The 20863-nt window shown below is 40.7% G+C and overlaps 2 protein-coding genes across 3 annotated transcripts in view; both read right to left on the bottom strand.

Annotated features, from left to right (window-relative positions):
- Positions 1–20598, bottom strand: part of LOC104961524 (mucin-15) — a 23229-nt gene extending 2631 nt beyond the window's left edge. Inside the window, exons 1-2 of the mRNA XM_010789833.1 lie at positions 19740–20598; positions 17404–17574 (exon numbers count right to left, since the gene is read on the bottom strand). Coding sequence (XP_010788135.1) covers positions 17404–17574; positions 19740–20583 — 1015 coding nt within the window. The 5' untranslated portion in view covers positions 20584–20598. The remainder of the gene's footprint in view (positions 1–17403; positions 17575–19739) is intronic.
- kiaa1191 (KIAA1191 ortholog) lies at positions 11893–14195 on the bottom strand. Of its 2 annotated transcripts, none has more exons than XM_010789831.1 (5): positions 13946–14195; positions 12972–13096; positions 12635–12822; positions 12325–12436; positions 11893–12073 (listed from the first exon to the last, which is right to left on the bottom strand). In XM_010789831.1, the coding sequence occupies exons 2-5, from the start codon at positions 12997–12999 to the stop codon at positions 11910–11912; spliced, it is 492 nt and encodes a 163-aa protein (XP_010788133.1). In that variant the 5' UTR covers positions 13000–13096; positions 13946–14195; the 3' UTR covers positions 11893–11909. The 2 variants fall into 2 exon arrangements, with proteins under 2 accessions (XP_010788133.1, XP_010788134.1); XM_010789832.1 differs by lacking the exon at positions 13946–14195 and adding an exon at positions 13481–13679.
- Positions 20599–20863: the final 265 nt, after the last annotated feature.

The following is a 20863-nucleotide window of genomic DNA, read 5'->3' as shown; positions in this document are numbered from 1 at the left end:
TACTATCATGTTTAATCGTGTTTTATGCCGTTTGCTAAGACTTGATAAGTCGCTCGTAAAACACAGGAGGTATGGAAACTAAGACCACCATATGTGGTAAATTGTGGGTGTCTCCTGTCCCCGGTACAAACACACTGCCTGAGGAAGGCTATGTGTATTTATTTTGTCATGAACCTTTTTCGGACCACTTATTTATTTATTTTGGTGACGACCCGACCTCCATGCTGCTACTCTGGTTCAAACTGCATCCACCAAACAATATGATTTACCTCGACCTCCCCAAAATAACTAAAATCTGACACGGTGTGAGATGTATTTTTTAGCTGTTCTGTCGTCATTTCCTGCGATCTTCTTCATAAAGTCAGTCAAAATGAATGAATGAATGGGCGTTTCTTTTACTATTTATAGGCAAATATGGGCGTTACGTGAAGCCCGCAAAAGCTGCACCGCATTTCGAGTCGATTGTGATTTATAAAGGGAAACCGGCGTAGGAAGTGCCGTACGCACTTTCCTNTCCCAGCAAGGAAGGGGCCCTGAGTCTCTAGCTTCCTCTGCTAATTGCTAAAACCCATATTGATTAGCCCAAAGGGAGATGTGCCTCAGATACAAGACACTGTCTTGTATCTGAGGCACATCTCCCTTTGGGCTAATCAATATGGGTTTTAGCAATTAGCAGAGGAAGCTAGAGACTCAGGGCCCCTTCCTTGCTGGGAACTGCAAAGCAGATGTCAAAGGTCATAAAACCACCCTTTTGACTACACATGAAAAGTGGAAGAAAAGACTATTGCTTTAATTTATTATTACTAAGTAGTGGGACATTGTTTCAGGAATATATGAAAAGCCTCTCTATTATTTAAACAGTAAAAATGTACTTTCAAATTTAACACCCACAAATATATAAGGTGACATTAAAATGAATATACCAGATTGAACTTTCCTGCCATAACACGTTACTTTAATACTTCAAATAATTCAAATAATACTTCACTGCTTACCGCATCATTTATGAGAAAACATTTTATAACATTAACACAACATAGCCGAGGTGGTTTTAAATAACATATCCGTATTTATTTCTCCAAGTTATGCTTTTGTGTGCACTGAGGAGTCTCAAACAGGCGTTTGTTAAATCATTTTAAGATTGGCTTTAATCAATGTTTGAAAATGAATTCTTCATATATGATAAATGAAAGGTAACATTTTATTTATGGTATTATTTCCACATATTTCTCTCCATTCTTCCTTCTGCCAACGGTGTCGCAGTTTCCCGTCTCTCCCGTGTTTGTGCTTAGTGCGTATACGCATGGGTCAGAGTTTGCGTGGAGGACCACACGTTTTCCCGTCAAGTTAGTATTTTATAAATCGCAAACATTGCGTAGAAACTGGCGTACGCCATTTTTTGAGCGTATATCCCTTTATAAATGAGGCCCTAGGTCCTATTTTAAGCCATTTGTTAAGCTAATTATATTTACAAATCTTGTTATTCTGATTCTGATTATATTCTAACCGACATAATGAAAACTGGGAGGCAAATGATTATATGTAATGTACATGTATTGTGTGTTCAGCTTTAACTGAATATTATGCGGCAGGGACAACTGCTCACCTCAACAAAAAGAAAATGGGATATTTAATTTAATTGTTGAGTTATAGTAGAAAAAAGTCTCAGGGGCAATCACACACAAATGATACTTCCACATTTTGCCCAGCAAACTCACAAATGAATAGCACCTTTATGATTTTTGAGGTTGTTTATTCAATTGGCAGAAGTAAAAAGCTCACTTTAGGCTATAAGCTAGCTACACCGTGGTCGTATGCGAAAACTCACCTTCTAGTGACAGTATAGCGTATATGTTGACATTTGTTTTCTTGGAATCAGATGAGATGCTTCATGGATAATCTACAGCAAGACATATTGTATACAATACAAATGTTTGTACACACTTCTAAACAGTTATTATAATCATGTAAGATCAGAGCAATGTGGTTGATTTGAAATTGTATTATTTTAATGAAAAAGTAAGGGACTTGCAAGAGACAAAAGTAATTAAAAAAAGTGGTCTCAAGTGTGGGTTAAATGCCGAAATATTAACATAGAAGGCATTAGAAAATGGTTTTCAAAGGCTGAGTGGTACTCTCGCTGACAAGTCAGTGGGAAAGATGGTCAAGTGCCCCCTTACAAAATGGATTTTGTTAGTTTAAAGGAGCCCTATCATGCTTTTTGGGGTTTTCCCTGTCCTGTAGTGTGATATATCTGTTTTTGTGCATGTTAATGATCTGCAAAGGCTTTCATCGCAAAGTAACCTCCAGAGGGAGTTTCAGTGACATCACTATGTACCACACACTTCTTTTGACTAGCGCTCCAACAGATGGCACGTGATGGGCTAAGGGGCAGGGCATATCTAGGTGGTGGACCAATCACAACAGAGCCAGCCAGCTAACCAATCAGAGCAGACTGGGCTCTGGTTTCAGACGGAGGGTGAAAAGAGGTGCTGCAGCACAGGCAGTATGAGAACAATAAAGAGCTTTTGAACATTAAAATATGGAAACATGTCACAGTAGAGGCACTAAATACTAATATGAACCTGAAAATAAGTATAATAGGGCCCCTTTAAGATGAAAGAGAAGATAACGTGAAATAAAATATATCTATAGGTTGCTGTAGTGTTAAGTATGTAGTCAGAATCAATAATGTAAACAGTTGCTGTCCACTTCACATATTGGAAGCACATTCACACACTCAATCCCTTGCTGTTTCCAAAGGACTCATTTATCATTTCTGTTGTATAATTTCCCCTAAAGTCATGTGACTGTTATAGGATTGTGTTTCCAAGAGGGATGATTTGTTGTTGGTTATATTTCCAACACGTCTAGTGGGGGTGTGCAGGATTCGGGCTTTGCAAGTCCTTGTTGGTGTAAACAGTCCAGAAGCCCTCAGGTTGATGTGAAAACACTGACAAAGAGGTTTTGTCGGAAAAGACTCCCACGTTATTTAGCTGTTCCTTCATCTAAATGGGATGTTTGTGGAGGGGGGGGGGGCTTTCCATGTACTGCTCCCAGCTTGGCAACAAGCAACCACGCCCCTCCAACCTGGGGCAGAGAAAATAGCTGACTAAGCGTTGTGGGGGGCGGCCACAGAAGGAATGGGAAGTCACTATTCTAAATCAAAGTTTTTGCTCTAGTTCACTAATTCAAACCAGAGAGCTGTAAACAAATTTAAATTCTGACTTCATTATTTTGTCTGACTTATCTGACTTACTACTACCTCTTGTACATGCTTTGAAATTAATTTGACTGCAACTAAAATCTGCATTTTAATGGTTTAGAAAGCAGGTTTTTCTACCGTCGTATTCCAAAAAATTGAAAAGAGATTTGACACTGTCTGCTTGGCTCATTTCTTCAAGTTTATAAAGTGTGACACATAACAACAAAAACGTAATCAGGCAAAATATCACAGCTTTACAATATCATGGTTTACAGTGTAAGAGTAAATACAAAATATAGCCTGTGAACTTTTAAAATAATGCACAAAAGTCCAAAAGCATAACTTTGTAAAAACATCAATTTATTTAGTTTGGTTTGTTAGGTTTTATTTTATTTTTTATATATTTAGGATAAGTCACATTTAGGTATTGCCCTCATATAGTATGAGGGCAATACTGTGGCGCTAATATTGTAAATAAGATATATCCGTGGGTATTGTCCACAGTAATAACTGTTACATGTCTAATATGTCGTGTAAAGCGCTTTGAGCACAGCGCTCTAATAAAAATGTAATGAATTATTATGATCAATTCTGGCAAGAACTTGGCGGCCGTGATGGCGCCACGGACGTAAACAACAACGCAACGTCGGAGCTCCATAAAAACAAAGCTGTCTATGCTGTCTGACCGTCTATTTGACACGATTTTCATATTTTTGAAGTAATTATACTGCTTTTGACAAACGAAAACATTGTTTTCTGGCAACATGTTATGAGGAAAATCTGCATTTTGGTATGAAGGCGCACGCCAAAAGTAAGAGGGCGCAGCGCACCTGTTATATGTATATTTGAAGAATTAGAAATCCATTGTTATATACATACATACATACATACATACATATTATTGTATACATTATAGCTAAGACTGTAACAACACTGTTGTTACGAACAACTGTGCCATCATTTTACAATTGAATAATGTTATGTCAGTCTGCTAGTTCACTGTTTTTTTAAATGTTCACTCACTCCTATAATGCTCCAACTTGGATTAGTACATATCTGATTTTTTTATTAACAAATGCCTCTTGTTAAATATTTTAGTCTTCATCTTATTATCTGCACCGTCCCCTTTAATGCTGCAATGATATAAATGTCCCGGCTGTGCGATGCATAAAGGATTTATAACTCTCATGTTATATTATGCATTATATTGTGCCATAAATTGGTCCTAAAATAAGAAAATAATATTTGTGTTCAAAAACGCAATTATTTTAGGGCCAGTATAAACAAAGAAGATTTTTTAGGAAGATTTTCCATAAATGTAGCCTTTCACATTTCTTTTGGTGAATTACAGTGGGGCAAAAAAGTATTTAGTCAGCCACCAATTGTGCAAGTTCTCCCACTTAAAAAGATGAGAGAGGCCTGTAATTTTCATCCTAGGTATACCTCAACTATGAGAGACAAAATGAGAAAAAAAAAAATCCAGAAAATCACATTTTAATTTTTAAAGACTTTATTTGCAACGGATGGTGGAAAATAAGTATTTGGTCAATAACAAAAGTTTATCTCAATACTTTGTTATATACCCTTTGTTGGCAATGACAGGGGTCAAACGTTTTCTGTAAGTCTTCACAAGGTTTTCACACACAGTTGCTGGTATTTTGGCCCATTCCTCCATGCAGATCTCCTCTAGAGCAGTGATGTTTTGGGGCTGTCGCTGGGCAACACAGACTTTCAACTCCCTCCAAAGATTTTCTATGGGGTTGAGATCTGGAGACTGGCTAGGCCACTCCAGGACCTTGAAATGCTTCTTACGAAGCTACTCCTTTGTTGCCCGGGCGGTGTGTTTGGGATCATTGTCATGCTGAAAGACCCAGCCACGTTTCATCTNATGATTTACCACGAGTCAGCGGCCGAAGCATTTGTTGTAAGTTGACACCTCAAGGGAAAATGGGGGTAGGATTTTTGAAGCCGTATAGTGACGTTCCAATTCGATAATTTAATAAGGTCAACTAAATCGGTCACAGTGCAATCGTACAAAAATATCGAACAGAGCTTTTGTAAACTCTGAGGGAGTCTCCTGAGTACACTGATGGAAAGCTTACAAGATAGCTGTGGATGTCCGCGTAGCGCAAGTCGGGTACATTGTCTTCAGAGCAGGAGGTTATGCTCTTGAAAAGCACACCGGGTGCATTATATGGGTCGCTTATATTTAATCTTTCTAATTTTGTACTATAAAGCCGAATTTCACTTGAATTAAAATGAGATGTATACTCGCACGGTAGGAAAACGCTGGCGCCGGTCGTCATGTTTACTGCCAAAATGGTGGCTGATAACCAAAAGTCACGTGACCGCAGGAGCTCTATTAGGTGTGAATGCACCCTTAAACCCCATTGTAAATTCAGCCTCACATTTCCCCACCACAGCAGCCGCACACCTTTAGTTAATCTGCCAAAAAGGCCACATTATTAACCCGAAAGTACACAAAAACTACACTTCAGATGCTCAAGTTCCTTGACATGCTTCACACTTTGAAATGTCACCGATATCTGTTACGGTTCTTCAACAAAACGTTCACATGTAAGAGGTTTATCTCTCATTCAGAAGAATGAAAATGCTCTCCTCTCACTGATTACTGCACATCACCATGGAAACCTTTGATCTCTGGACACGTCTTTAGCTCAAATATAAACACATGTGTCATGGAACACGATGATGTCATAACTCCAACTNTGTTTTTCTGTGATAACCCTCCCGGGAAAGACCAATACGGCTGCTATGGCAAAAAACAAAGCGCTTTTTGGTCAATTTGTCGATTAATACTGATTCTAATTCTTAGACAGCCTCTACCTCGCAGTTTCTTTCCTAATAGTATTCTTCTCCATACAGCTATCTTAATGACCACATTTGCATCGATAAAACTGTCGAGGCTGGCTTTGTCCGTCCGGCAATCGTTTAGTAGTGACCATCCGTAGATCGACCCGATCGTAAGCACGATTGGACTCATTTGTTTGATCGCGTACGTAAATATATAGAGGGGGCTTACAGTCAAGTTGATGAGACCAATATGGCACCAAGTATTTTCAACTAGAAGTGTCTTTGATGCCGACCGATTCATTCTTACTGCATTTGCATCACACATTGAACTACCAATGATATCCGATTGCATCAACAATCCAACGTCAGGACGTGAAAGCAGAAAGATCGTAGGTACCGGACGGGTGCCAATGGAGAATCGAGTCGTGAGGTCAATTACTAGGAAGTCTAGGGTAGAGTTGAACCAGAGGACTACGTTTCATCGGAGTCGACACGCGGAGTAGAAAAGAAAAACAAAAGTAAGATTTCTCCGATAGACGTGACTCCCGGGATGATCGGACTTAATATATTATTACCTAATGTTCGGTCGTTAGTCCGAACGAAGTTTAACACGATAGCGAAATAAATTTTGATCTTGTGTGTGCCTCGGGGTGCAAACCGGACGGACACACAATGAAAGGACATTCACAGTTATCTTTTAAATGAACTAAATGAAAATGAGTATAACAAGATATGGTTACTATGTGACGAAGTCGGAACTCCCCGTGTCCCACCGAGATTGTACGGAAATTACAAAGGAAAAGGGGCACGGTATGCAATCTTAGTGTGTTTGTCTTGCAACTTGCAGTTTACAACACACAGCGACTGATAAGACCGACTCAGTCGCTCCCACCTCGGTCACTACTTTAGGTTTATAAGATTTGGGTTGTCCATATAATGTCCCGTAATTTTCGGATTGCCCCGTAGAAGGAAATCGTTCTTCTGGCAATGGGATACGTCTTACGTCCTTAGTAATGATCTTTCAACTCATATATGCACCATACCCCTTCCTGGGAGTTCTATCCTACCCCTTTTACGCGCGCGCGCGGGGTGTAACTTACCTTACTGATGAAGTTATGAGATTTGGGGGGGGGGGGCGGGGGGGGGGGGGGGGGGGGGGGGGGGGATCTTTCTTAATGTCCTTATTTTAGATTTCTATTTCCGGTTCATAAACACCCTTGTATGTAATCGGTTTGAATCTCAACATTTCCTGATAGATAAACAACGAAATAACAGTAAAACATGTATCGATGCTCACAAAAACAATACAGCTACTTTTAGAATCCAAGGGTTCCGAGGGCGCTTATCACGCTTGTGTTACTGTTGTCTATTTTATCCGTTCATTTATGGTTTATTTTACTTATCTTCATTCACCGGTATTCTCAGCTCACCTGACCTATCTATTAAACATTCAATGTTGTCGCACCTTACAATAGCCTACAAGAATTCACGTTTCAGAGGTGACGTCCAATATAAGTGGAACCTGGGCCACCCTTCGTTCCACAAAACAAACTGACTCAAACATGATCAATACACACATCAAATATCAAGTAACGACATTAACCTAGAAGTCTTATCATCTGGATAACCGAGTCGCGAATGTAATACTTTGGTGTACGAATAAATAGAATCTGATAATTATTTCATCAAGTAGCAAGGTGAAAAGCAACCAACATATACTATGTCGTCAGGAGAGAAACACAGAATGCGAAAGAGAGAAAGTCGGTACTGGGTGTAAAACGTGTCGTCCAACGAGGTTGTTACTACACACACTGCGTGGAAGAACAGACGTCCAAGGTTTTTTTGTGACGACTGGAGACACGTACGACATAAGGTCCCTCTCAACGAGAAATTTTTTTTTTCTAGTTACGAGATAACGCGTTGTAACCGACAATCACACTGTGGTCAGGAACGGCAGACACACTGTCTCACTTGGAGTTTTACTAAGGTGGTCTGTGAACGGTAATTACACTATAGTTTTTTCTAACACGTTAGTAAAATTTACATGGAGGTCACTTCGATTTGTCTCTTACTATTAGAAACCTAACAAGAAAGTAACGAATTCAAAAGAGAATAAGAAACGTTCTTAGAACTCTTACGGTTGGCCCTGAAGTTCCTCCTGTCCACATGTAGATAGTCGTGGTTGGTGGGGGGTCGGACACAGGTGGGGAACACAGTGGCGCGAACACAGTCGCGGACACGGTGGGGCCGCGCCAGTGGGGGTCGCAGTGGGGGACACATTGAGGGGTGCTAGTGGCCCCAACAGCGGTCCATTCGCTAGTTCGATGACTCTATAAAAAAAACGGCACAACATAAACAGTAAAAAAGTTGTACCGAGTTTACTACCTCTACAATCAAAAAGAAAACCAACGGGCATTTATGTCCTTGACAAGGTCGACTCAGGACGAGTGGAAAAGAAGAGGGTGGTCTGAGAGGTCAGGGTTGGGGTGGTGTTTGGTACCTCCTTTACTACCCTCCCTAGCTCTCCTCCTCCTCTCTCCACCTCGAATCGAAGAAACCCTTGAGGCTAGACACACATGTCTATCAGGGGGTCGACTGGTCCGACACTTTTTGGCCGGAGTCCTCTGTAAATACCGTGTAGAAGGTGCCGTCCCGGCACGCGTGTCGATCATGCCCATCATCCAATCCGGACCCATCGCGTCCGAGTGGAAATACGACGCAAAGGCTAAGTCAAATCCTTCACCCCACCATTGGAATCATTCGCCGCTTTTTCGCACCAGTCGCCTCGGGCACTAACATAGTGAAGTTAGCTTTGTGTTCTTGATTGTAGTAGGCCAATCTCCGACAATCGTGAGAGAGAAGACTTGTCTATACTCCTCGAGTGTCGAGGATGTATAGCACAAGTCATTTGGTCCATCTGTTTTCACTTGTGTTCATGGTTTTGGTGTCTGACAGACACAGTACCCGTTATGTCAGCGACCATAAATACCAGACATCATCCGGCAACAACACTCACACCTGCCAGCCATTGTAGTATGCGTTCAACCGAATCAGCTAGAGGTAAATCTGCTTGTGCGTAAAATTTTCCACACAAAGCGGCCGGCGGACGGCACACGACGTCTAATATTAATTATTTAGTGTCAATTTTATATACAACTTAAAACACATCAACGGTGCGCTAGAGAGTGAATCAATCGTAATGACGTCCGGAGCCACAACGGGCCTTTCTTGGAGCTAAAACCTCGTCGGACTTTTCTGCACATGTTTTCTTTCATGCGCGATCAGGCTGGATGGGATCACTTTGCGTTGGTTTTTGCCGGCCCGTGCCGTCGCGAATTTGGCCGCGAGGTGCGGCATCGACCTTTACGCGGTATATAGGTTACAACGAAACCCAATCCCTACCCATAGCAATCCAAAATTGAATGCATGAAATCGCCTATGGCGAATAGCTAGGGAGCCCCATTGTCCATTTGTTTAACGGGCCTTGTTTTAATGTAACGAAACATAATTTAATTTATTTATCTATAAAGTGCAGTTTGCTTTTTGTTGCGCGCGCTTACAAATTGCTTTAGCAGCTAAGAGAGGCGGGTAGAGGCGCGGACACACACACAACGACGTACATCGTGGTGCACGACACTTTGACGGCGAGGGAGCGCATGTGGTCCTGACCTCTCGTCTCATGATAAAGCCCAGACCTAACCGCTTTCTAGCTTTTACGGATTCTTTGGTTAGTATCCTGCGTAACACGGTCAGAAAACGTTAATCTTACTGCCTCAACCCCCTGAGATTTTACGTTACTATTACACAACACATCGGTATTATGTATTGATCGTATATAAATCTACAGAGGCTCATGACGCTATGTTTATGGCTATTGCAACCTCGAATTACGATGGTGCCAGCAAATTATTAAGTCGTGGCCCCGGCAAATTATGGCCCCGAGTGGGTAGGCGATGAAACCAGAGCTGAACCGATAGTCGCTATAAACTTACGGATCAATCAGCCTCCCACTCTTAGAGTTTCGTTGCTGCAAAAATGGTACACGGTGGGTTTTCACAAGACCATATCTTCGACCGAATCTCAGTTCCCATCAGGTGTGTGTTGGTTTTTATTGCTGCCCTGTTAATACCGGTAGCGAGTTGAACATGATGATCCAGAAGGATAATACAAATTCTGAAGGACGCGAAGGAGCAGAAAGGGAAGTTCGAAGAGTAACGTCAGGATGAAGCCCGTACGTCTTCAGGAGGTGGTGACCTATCCGTGTTCGAGGGTCCAGTTGAAGTTCTCCACCTGCTGGCGACGGTTGAGTACGGGGGGCTTCTAACGTTTCGAGTCCGGCAGCTACGTATGGCTCGAGGTCGTGTCGCCGGAGTGCGTTTGCTTGGAGCCCCTGTGTCAAATGTGAGCCCGAGAGACTCCGCGTCTGGTCGCAAGACAATTCCTGGGAGAAAGAGACCGGACCCCTCGAGGAAAAGAAAAGAACGGGGGTTGGGGGGGACGGTAACAGTGAGACCGACCTCTCATGACGTCTCGGATGGGGCAATCATCCATCGAGGTAGGAGCGAGAGTTGATGAGACTGACCTGACGTAGAAGCGCATAGGACGAGGTGCGTTGGGGGGGGGGGTCGGAGTGAACCAGTTTAAATTAGTATTAATTCATGAAGTAAACAGTAAGGGATACTAACAAAACGCAACCACTCATAGATTACACTAAGAGACTGCCCAACCCGCACCCGGTGAAACCGCCGCTGGCAACGAAACGACAGAAACAAGGCTAAAAGCCCTACTACTGTACTACTAACTTCACACAACTTGTATAAACAAGGCCTGGAAACGAAGTTCCATAGTGAACTCGTAACGGAGACCCTTTACTTGGTTCGCTCAAACGCGCCTCCCAAGTCTCGTCCAACGGCGTTACCACTCCAAGCACCATACCACCCACTCCAGACAAACCTCGCTCCGAGCCTGTCCTAAACATCACCCCATACGCTGATTGGTCCGTTTGACAACACAAGGGGGTTCGATTCATTTAAGGGCGTTGCTTGGCAACATTTCTACCGGAAACTCCATTCTATTAAACCAGCATAGAGCAGATTACGTAACTTGTTTACAAGGATTGTCAACATGTTAAAGAATTGGTTTTATAATTTTGTTTTCACACTAATACTTTCTTATTTGAGTATTAACACAGACTCTATCACTATTTTAGTAGGAATATAGTCCCTATTTGTGATCACTTTGGAATGTTATTAGGCTATAGGTCAGCTGAGTGCACTTGAAACATATGCAACCCTCTGTAACTTTCATACCTTCTTTGCTATACCTTCCATCACATACACAAAGATAAAGCCTAACAATCTTTAAACTGGTTTAATTAAATATACTATCATGTATTTACAATTGTCCAAGTTTTATTTTGATGCATGAGAAATTATTATTGCATCAGTTTATGGGATGTTAGCACAATGTATTAGGATAATGAAATTAAGAGATGGGAAATGGGGAAATAATTAAGAGCTTGTGTGATAATGTGATACTATTCCCAAGCCCATAGTATCCAATAAATCGGAATACAAACAGTCTTGCCAAACATGTACAGCTGTAGAGGAATAACGTGAATACAAGTGAAAAAACAACAGAACCCATACCCTCACATAGTCATGCTCAATCCGGGATTCTATATGAAGTTCTAGGCAAACACACTCCAGGTCAGACGTGTGACCTTTCATTTTCCAGAAAACATTTAAATTAGCCAACAATCTACAAGAAACTGTGTTTTCCCTCTACTTATTCAGGTTGTGCATTCTCTAAAGCACATTTCACACATTAAGGTGATATGTATTTATTATTATTTGAGGCATTAGAGATATTTTTCTTTGCTCCTTGCACATCAAGAGTCTTTTACAACACATGTGTTCATACTCACTGGCAAGGTGCCGTCACCCAGTCGGTGAAAGCGAGTCTCCTCAGCAGAAAGCCCCTTGTGGGGAGAATACCCAGCATCAGTGAGCCCTGCCTGGTGCTCAAACCTATGGAGGTTGTCTTGGGTCTGCTCTAAGTGATGAAAGGTAAACAGTCCACAGTACAAATGAGTCAATGTTTTAAATATGATGCTCTGTAGATTGTTTTTATTTAAATGTGCCATCCAATGAAGTACAATTTGAACAATCATAGGTGCGACTAACACATTGATGTGACGTGAGGTGAATCAATTAATTGTGTAATTAACTTGTGTGTGTTGTTATTGATCAAATTGAAAATAAATGGTCTTCAATTAGGGTTTCAGCTGGTTTTAGTTGACTTACTTATCATAAGTGTGCTCATCAAAGAGGTGGCTTTGGCTTTCACAACAGGAACTTGGGGATTGACTGGTGCCCCTGCCTCAAAAGTCACCAACTTCCCAGCACTCCCACTTTCCTGGTGATACAAGTTTATAAGGATTCATTTACAAACCAGTTACACAACAAGTGAGAACAAATGAAACGTTGTCAGTCCTGCATCATGCTTATGGAAGTTCCCCACAAGCCCAGGCAAATATCTTGTTAGACTCTACCAAGATGTATAACCAGTTCAAAAACATTTTGGGTATTATAGTAAGAACAAATAGGAAAGCACCTCTGCAGTGTTCCTGAACTTGTGCTGTGGGATGACAGGGTCTTTCCAAAAGATGTTAACGTTGAAGTCTGAAGGTGGCGAATGCATGGTGGCATCCATGAGGTCATCATAGCTTACAGTGTGCCGGTTCATTCCAATTGGACAAGAAAAGGCACCGAAGAGCCCAGAAGATGTGCCAGACTCAAGTGCTGAAAGATGGGAATAAAGAAGTATTCATTGTTTGTGTGTTTTATTTCACATGGAGAAACTTTTCTGACATTGCCACTAAGATTGAAATACTTTGACAAATAACAAATATTAAGATTATTTCAGTAATATAACAAAAATCCTGCGTTACCTGGAATGTCTCCCCGTTGTGAGGACATTTTGACACCGGATCAGTTAGGCAGACCACAGGAGACGTTGTAGGGTGAAAGTGTGGAGGTCCACTCTGCTAGGTGCTGATGGCAGTCCGAAGTGACGCTAATCAATATGGTAAATATAATTTGGTTAGCCTAAGGTTAAGTTTGAGTAAACACGACAGAGTCTTGTGCTGCAAGTGCAAAGTGCATAGCGTCCCGTTTCAGCCCTGCTCCGAATATAACTGCAGGATCTTGTTACAGCGCTGTCATGAATATCAGTTAATGTCAGTCCGGTCAGTCCCCTCATACCAGCCAGCTATGCTCAGGGCCTATACAAACAGCCCAACTGAGGATTAAAGCAAGCTCATTCCCACAAGGAAATGACACTTTCTGAGATCAGGACACACTGCCTGTTTAATAAATAAACAAACCTTGCTTGTTTTGTAAAACTCAAAGAAAGGCATTAGGCCTATCATTAGTCCTATTTATGGTAAACGTTGTCTACCTCTTTCATCGGTGCTCTATATCAGCATTGTCTGAGCTCACTTTCCATTGCAATCCACCTGCTTCGTCACCAAAATAAATAATCAGATGACCATCCGCCATCTGCAAAATGTCATCTTGTCAGATTTCGCTGATTTGGATCGGTGATATTTCGCAGGCTAATTTTGTCTACTTTGCAGACTGCTTACATCTGTCTGCTGCTGCACGTCAGCACTTTGGGGTGCCAGATACGGTGACTTGCAAAAACAGGAACCGAAGTCATGCCATGGGCGTTTGGGAATAACGTCAAACTAAAAATATATATCATATAGGATACAACTAAAAAAAACTAGAAAACGATTATTCAAATAACGTAATAATCACTGGATTTTCTATTATCATTGCATAGTGTGTATTGTATTTCATTCATTAAAAAACAATATTTTAAGCGTTTACATGAAGGACAAAAGCTTATTGTAACACTTACCTCAACCTGTCAACATTTCCTTTCCTCTCCGGTTGAGTTATAACACAGTGATTTCTTTCTTTCTTTGTCACAGTGGAGCTGAGTTGACATGCTGAACGAAAAAAATCTGTAGGCTATGTTTGTTCTTCGGTTGGTTCATCCATGACTTTTGGACACACAGAGAGTAAACAGAGAGCTGAGATGTCCACACGGCAGCAGGGCACTGAACGCACCTCTCTGACAACCGAGACGCTAGTGGAGCCTCGCAGCGGCGAGACTGTGGCGCGTCCATGTGCGGAAGTGATACCATAAAGCCCTGCAGACTGTTGCACAAAAATAAGTAGGCTATATCAGAGAACCATATTATGCCAAATCATAAAACAAATATTAATGCAGATAGAACTCAGGTATTTACAACAGTGTGAACATTAGCTTCTCACAAAGTTCAAATTATTTACACATTAGTTGAGTAGCCCTCCAACACGTGGGTTACAGTTGATTCATGTTTTATTATGGAATTGTGATTATTTATGTATTGATGTATGTATCACTTTAACATTGCCGATGGTTAATGTAGGACTAGTTTACATTTATTTCTTATATATTTAACAAATATAATCACCAAACGGAGTGTCTACTCAAATTCCCCCTAAGGATTTGTAAAAACTTCATATTGATATCTTCCTTTTGTTGTTGATTTCATATTTTTCTATAATTATTGAAAACTGGAAAGGAACTAAATGTATCAAGTAAAAATACCACATTTGGCTTAGTGATGTATTGAATTGGAAGTTTAAACATATAACAGGAAAAAAAATGTCCTCAATATTTGAGATATATACGTTTCAACTCAAAGGTCATATTTCGAAATTCAGATAGACAGGCAGTATCTTCTTTGTATAAAACATGGTTAAACTGTGGCCTTGGTTAGTTAGGGCTAGGATAGGCAAACAGTGAATCTCCATGATATGACTGCCAGTGTGTGTGTGTGTGTGTGTGTGTGTGTGTGTGTGTGTGTGTGTGTGTGTGTGTGTGTGTGTGTGTGTGTGAGAGTGTGAGTGTGAGAGAGTGTGTGAAGGATTCCAGCCTATGAAACTCAGCTGACCTGAACCGCCCCTATCAGAATTTAGCAGAATCACATGTTGACAGTTTACCTCCTGTCATCTCCCTGCAGCTTTGGAGCCCTCATGCTATCTGTTGCATATGTTAGCCATATTAATCATGTCTAGAAAACTTCTTAGAGATGAACTCAATCTAAACAGGATACATGACCTGACACATGTAATTAACATCTTGCATTGGCAGCCCTGAACCACAACGTAGCAGTGTTTGTTGACACAACATTATAAGACTTTGAACAGAAAACAAGCACTCAATGCTCCATTGATTTTATATTTATTTAGAAAAAAACTGAAATTACCAAAAGGCAAAGGACTTGGTTCAACACATACATTAATTTACAAAAACGAATAAAAGACATGTACAAATTAACAGAGATATACTACAGAGTATAAATAGAGGATAAATAGACAAACAGTTTAATTCAGTTCACATCTTGAAGGTGCATTTTCAAACGGGGTCAGAGGTAATTTTAGCTTATTTTTGATCCCAGGAGTTGAAGAATTAGAGGCTAGCTGTGTTGGTGCTGTCTGGGCTGGAAGTGAGCGCAGCTGGTCTGGCTTTGGTTCTGGCTTTTCTATAAATCAAAACAAAACCAGAAACATAAGATACAAAAGTCCGGAGAAGAAGGCATCATATCANAGCAGCGCCACTTACAGGCCTGGCATATGTACTACAGCGTTTCCAACATTTCCAGCGGTCTAGTGTGAACGGACACATTAATCATTAATGAATCGAATGCGTGTGAACGGAAGACTTTTTTGCGTTTGGTATGCGTTTTACCGTATGCGTCCTCGTGGGGCCGGGGTCTAAGCCAAACTATATCCGGTCACAGAGATCTGCTATTTTAAAGTAAAGTCAACACATATCGATCCTAATATAGTCTATATTAAGAACGANTATCTCCAACGAGGCGTTTTGGGGAGGTCTTTTCTGTGTTTGAGTTTTACTCGCTACAGGGTGTACTTTGAGGTTTTTGACTCTGCAGACCGTTTACATGCAGAAAAACCTTCATAACACACAAGGGGGCGGGTAATAACCGGAAAAGCATGACATGTGACCTTTAACATATATATCGTTTTTTGTAAACATATGACAAATGTGTGAGGGTGATGACGTCAGAGCATCGTCCTATGTGCCAAGGCTTAGCCCCGGACAGCCCCAGCCCAATTTAACCCCTGGGTATTTGTGAGGGAGCTCCTATATGGCATTACCCCGCTGAAGCTCACCAAAGTTTAATATATTTCATAGTTCAAAGTTTTGTCAATTGTTTTGTTTATTGGTCAAATACTGGTTTCTAATGGTTTCTGAGGAGTTTTACTGGAATGAAAGAGGACAGAGTCTACAGAAGCAACAAAGCAGCATTCTGCATTAAACCTGACCTTCACAGAGAGGCTGAAGTTCATGTGGAGAGGAGGCTTCAGTAGTCTGTCTGCACTCTGTTTAGTTGTGCTATCTTACAATCAATATAGTAAATGTGAGGTAAAGTGTGTTGCCAATGTAACCAGTTAGAACTCAAAGTTGCGATGAGGTCTTAAAATGTATGGAAAGGGTCTTAAAAGGTATTAAATTTGACCTCAGGATTCCTGAATATACCCTGATATTACTTTTGTATCCAAACTGCGGGTCTAAGAAAAATAAGGTGTTAGAAGGTATAAATCTATTGTATAATTGTATTTTTAAAAACATGACTTGGCTCTTTAGTTTTTTATAGCTGGCCTAAGCTAATGCAGACAGAAATTACGGCTCCAGCAGTGAACCGCTTGTACAAATGATGGGGAATGTTTGATTAATGGTGCGTATTGTTTTGCTTACAGGTTTTGCAAGGTTTGATTCACATTGAAGGCCATTTTGTTGACTGCTTGAACTACTACAGTACTTACAGTATGAAATGAGCCAGAGGCGTTTAACTCTCTCGTTCTAAATGTAAGTTGTAAGGCTGGTCTATGCACTTCAGCTGACTAACTAGTTACCTATCCAGTTTGAACATTATTTGCATGCTTGTATGCTTCAGAAGAGAAGGAAGCTGCATGGTTTTACCGTACGAGAAATGTTAACTATGAGGGCCTGAAGGTGAAAAGGTCCAAGAAAATCACGTCTTCCTCTAAGTAGTGCCAAGAATCTGTGAAACTGAAACCTGTCATAGTAGATGATCCTATGTTGCGTGGTAAGCTTACCTTAGTTTGTGTGTATGTGGGCCCTAAAGACCAGAGGTACCTCTCCAGCTCACTGATCAACACCTTGTTTTGTAAAAACCCTGTTGTAGTGATCTGTCAATCACGAGTAGCCTAGGCATGCAATCTAAAAGGGTATACAAAATACAGATAATTCAGTTTGGCATTTAGTGTGTTGGAACATACCTGGGTCTGAAGGAAACTCCTCAACCAGTTTCCTGTGATTGAAACCCTTCTGTTGTTTCTTCTTCAGGATGACGTAGGCCACCAGTCCCACGAAGGCAACAGCCACACCCGTTCCCAGCACAGCTCCCCACGCTCCGTTTCTTTTGCTCGTGTGGGTATCTGTTGCCAATCCTTTATTGGAGGAATGAGGAGTTGAGGGGGTTGGAGAGAAATATAAAAAATCTGTCATCAACAACATTATTTCCATCAGCTGCTGTGTTTGAGGGTTAATTGTCAGATAATTATAGCTGACATTTGTTTTTGACAACTGTATTTCCAGTGGCGGCACGCTTCATAGATACACATCCAATAAGACAGCTGTACAGATTAGTATATTTTACGCTGTGATAATTAATGCAATTAACAAGCCCAAATCATGATCATTTCTTGAATACATTTGAATATATCAAGACAACAAGCTGCAATCCCAATATTAACAATGTGAAATATGACTGAACATCACTTTAGTTCTCACAATATTACATCCCTCATAACTTTAAATTACATAACTGATTCAATGTGTCCATACATTTCTTCATGGAGATGAACAGAGGTAATTAGTACCTCAGTACAAGTATAACATAAATGATTATATGATGAGTAACCTATTCCGACAATGAGTGTTAAAGAAATGTGCAACTGTGAAAATGTAAACTATAGACTTTAAATGTGTTACTAAAGTGTTGGCTAATTGTTGAAGCTAGAAAAAGGGAATTTTGTTAAAGTGAAGGAAATGTTTTCTTTATCCTTTGACATAGAAGTGCCACATTTTTATTTTATCAGGACTCCCACGTAAATATTTCAGCAGCTCCGTTTATCTACAAATGGCTCAATTTGGCGACTTGCTAGGTTACATTTGATCCTAACCTGGGGCAAGTCAAGCAAAAAAAACTATATATTTATACAGTGCTATTTAATTTTTGACTTCAGCTGCATTGTTTCCCTTTATTTGAAAGTAGGCCGAATAAGATATGGTTGAGTGGCGTATTGTTTTTGCTGGTATTTTGTAAACTTGATTTCTGTGAATTTCAGAACAGACACTCATGTTAATTTCAGTATGAATTTTAAAACTCTTCAAAACTTCCTGACTTTTCATGTAGCACCTTCATCAGGTGATAACTCAAATTTGGTTGAAAAGTGTCCTCTGTTAATATTTATATACATTGTCTGTCACGCCATTTTGTGCACACTGCAGGTCTTAGTAACTGTAGCAGTTTTTTCATTTTTGTGTTTCCATCCGTTTCTCAACTGTTTTCCCATTGTTTATTGCCATCATCTGTTAGTGTTATGTTCTGCTGTCACATATATCTGTGTTATGCGAGTTCAGTTGTATTAATCCCAACCTCAGTCTTTTTACACCTTCTTGCCATGGTGCTGTTACTAAGCTCGCCCACGTTTGCAGAAAAAGTTGCTTTTTCGAGATACAGTATTTCGGCAGGATGGAGCATTTATATATTTAATTGTAAAGGCCATTTTATGCCTGTACAATATACCCACAATTTGCAATATACAGTCTGAGGCTGGACAAATAAGTATTATTTATGATTAAATAATGCCAGGTTTTAGAATGACCTGCAATATAACTGCTGCCTTCTTGCCGGATCACCATTGTGAGGGAGATTATATTAGTCGGTTTTATTAAGCATAGATGGATAGATGGACGGACAAACAGACAGATAGATAGAAGAATAGATTTACACTATACTTAAAGGAACTTTTTCCAGTCCTATCTCCTCAATCTTGTGGTTGACACCAAAGACTAGTCTCACGCCCCTGCACCGAGGCAGCACAAGCATCTCTGACCTGAGTCCCTGACCGCCTCTTTCAGGGGGTTTTCACCACTAAATAAGGGGTTCATTGTCCTTTTAAAAAGGTGGTTGTAATAGACCCTTTTACTTAAAGCTGCCACATTGATAGCACCTGAAACCCAATCCAACCTTTTCTTTGAAAGAAGGGGTGTTTGTCCTCTTCCAGTGGGAAAATAGAAGCCAGCAAATGTGGGTCAGGTAAAGACTGGTAAAAAAGAGCAATGTCTAAAACAATCAACATTGATGACTGCAGTAAGCATTGTTACTTTATGTCTGTAAGGGTGATCTGTTAAGGACTTTTTCATAATTATGTTGCTTTATCGCTTAAGTCAATCAAAAGTATGTTATGAGCGCCTAGAATTTCACACAAATACTACTATTTATATGGTTTCTGTCTATAAAGTGAGGTCATTCTTCTAACAAGACATACAAAGCAGATTGGACAGAAATGTGCACCAGATACTGTGACACCTAAAACAACAGCAGTACCTCTATCTGGGTTGTGCCCTGAGGCAGCAGCTTTGTCTGTCTTGTTGGACGTCACAGGTGTTTTCGGAGCAGCGGCAGCTGTAGTAGCAGGACTTGTTTCTGTGGTCTCAGATGGGAGTACAGTTGTAGAAGGAGACACGGTTGTCTTGTTTATCTCTTGCTTCACTGTGGTTGGTAAAGTTGTGTTGCTGTTACGTTCTGTAGACTTAGATATCCCTGTGTCTGGGTGGGGGTTTGTCGTGGATTCTTGAGTAGTGTTGCTCTTTGGAGCCAAAGTTGTTTTCTGTGAAACCGTGGTATTGGAGTGATCTGAAACACTGGTGGAGTTCTGTGTGCTCAGCTCAGTTGAGGAGTTTCGTGGAGTAGTCGTGGAGTTTTGTAATTCCTCCTCAGCTTCTGTCATGTTGATCTTGCTTGAGTTAGTGGAATCTGTGGCAGCAGGAGTTGGAGAGACAGCGGTGCCTGGCAATTCAGGTTGCTTGGTTCTTGTGGGAAATGTGGTAGGTGCAGTGGTAGTGACAACAGTCAGATCATCATCTTTTTCTCTCTTTTCTTGGTCGGCCAGATTCTTCTCTTCCTCAGTAAATATTGCCATGGAGCCAGATGCTTTCCCACTGCTGTTTTCATTACTTGGATCCATAGTAGTAGCTTCAGAACTCTCATTCTCTGCAACCTTGTCAGTATATGCAGCATCATGAAGTTTAGCAACATTCTTGGCAAATTCACGGAGCCAGCTTTTATCAATTGTCCGCCCCGGAGAGTCGGTTGAATTTTGGAGCGATGCCAAGTGAAAGGCTTGGACAAACAGAAAGAGGCATGCCGTGGTCTTTAAATACAGTCCCATTTCCTTGTTTGGTTTTACTCTGAAATACAAGAGATTAAATAAAAATGAATTAATTACTTAAAATAAATGTAAGCCACTGATGGTTTCAAATTGCTATACAAAATTCAACAGGTTCAATATACTTTTATGAAATGAAAATAAACAGGGAGTGCAAATGTGCTTATTTCCATTATGATCCTTTGTAAATGGCATACAGGGATAGTCGTTTGACAGCTCATGCAGTCAAAAACACTGAAAATGATACACAGACCCTTCAACAAAATAAGAGATGAATACTCAA

The sequence above is a fragment of the Notothenia coriiceps genome, unplaced genomic scaffold, assembly GCF_000735185.1.
Source record: "Notothenia coriiceps isolate Sejong01 unplaced genomic scaffold, NC01 NC01_scaffold00033418, whole genome shotgun sequence".
Taxonomy (NCBI): Eukaryota; Metazoa; Chordata; class Actinopteri; order Perciformes; family Nototheniidae; genus Notothenia; species Notothenia coriiceps.
The sequence above is the reverse complement of the archived record's forward strand: the minus strand, read 5'-3'. Positions and strand labels throughout refer to the sequence as shown.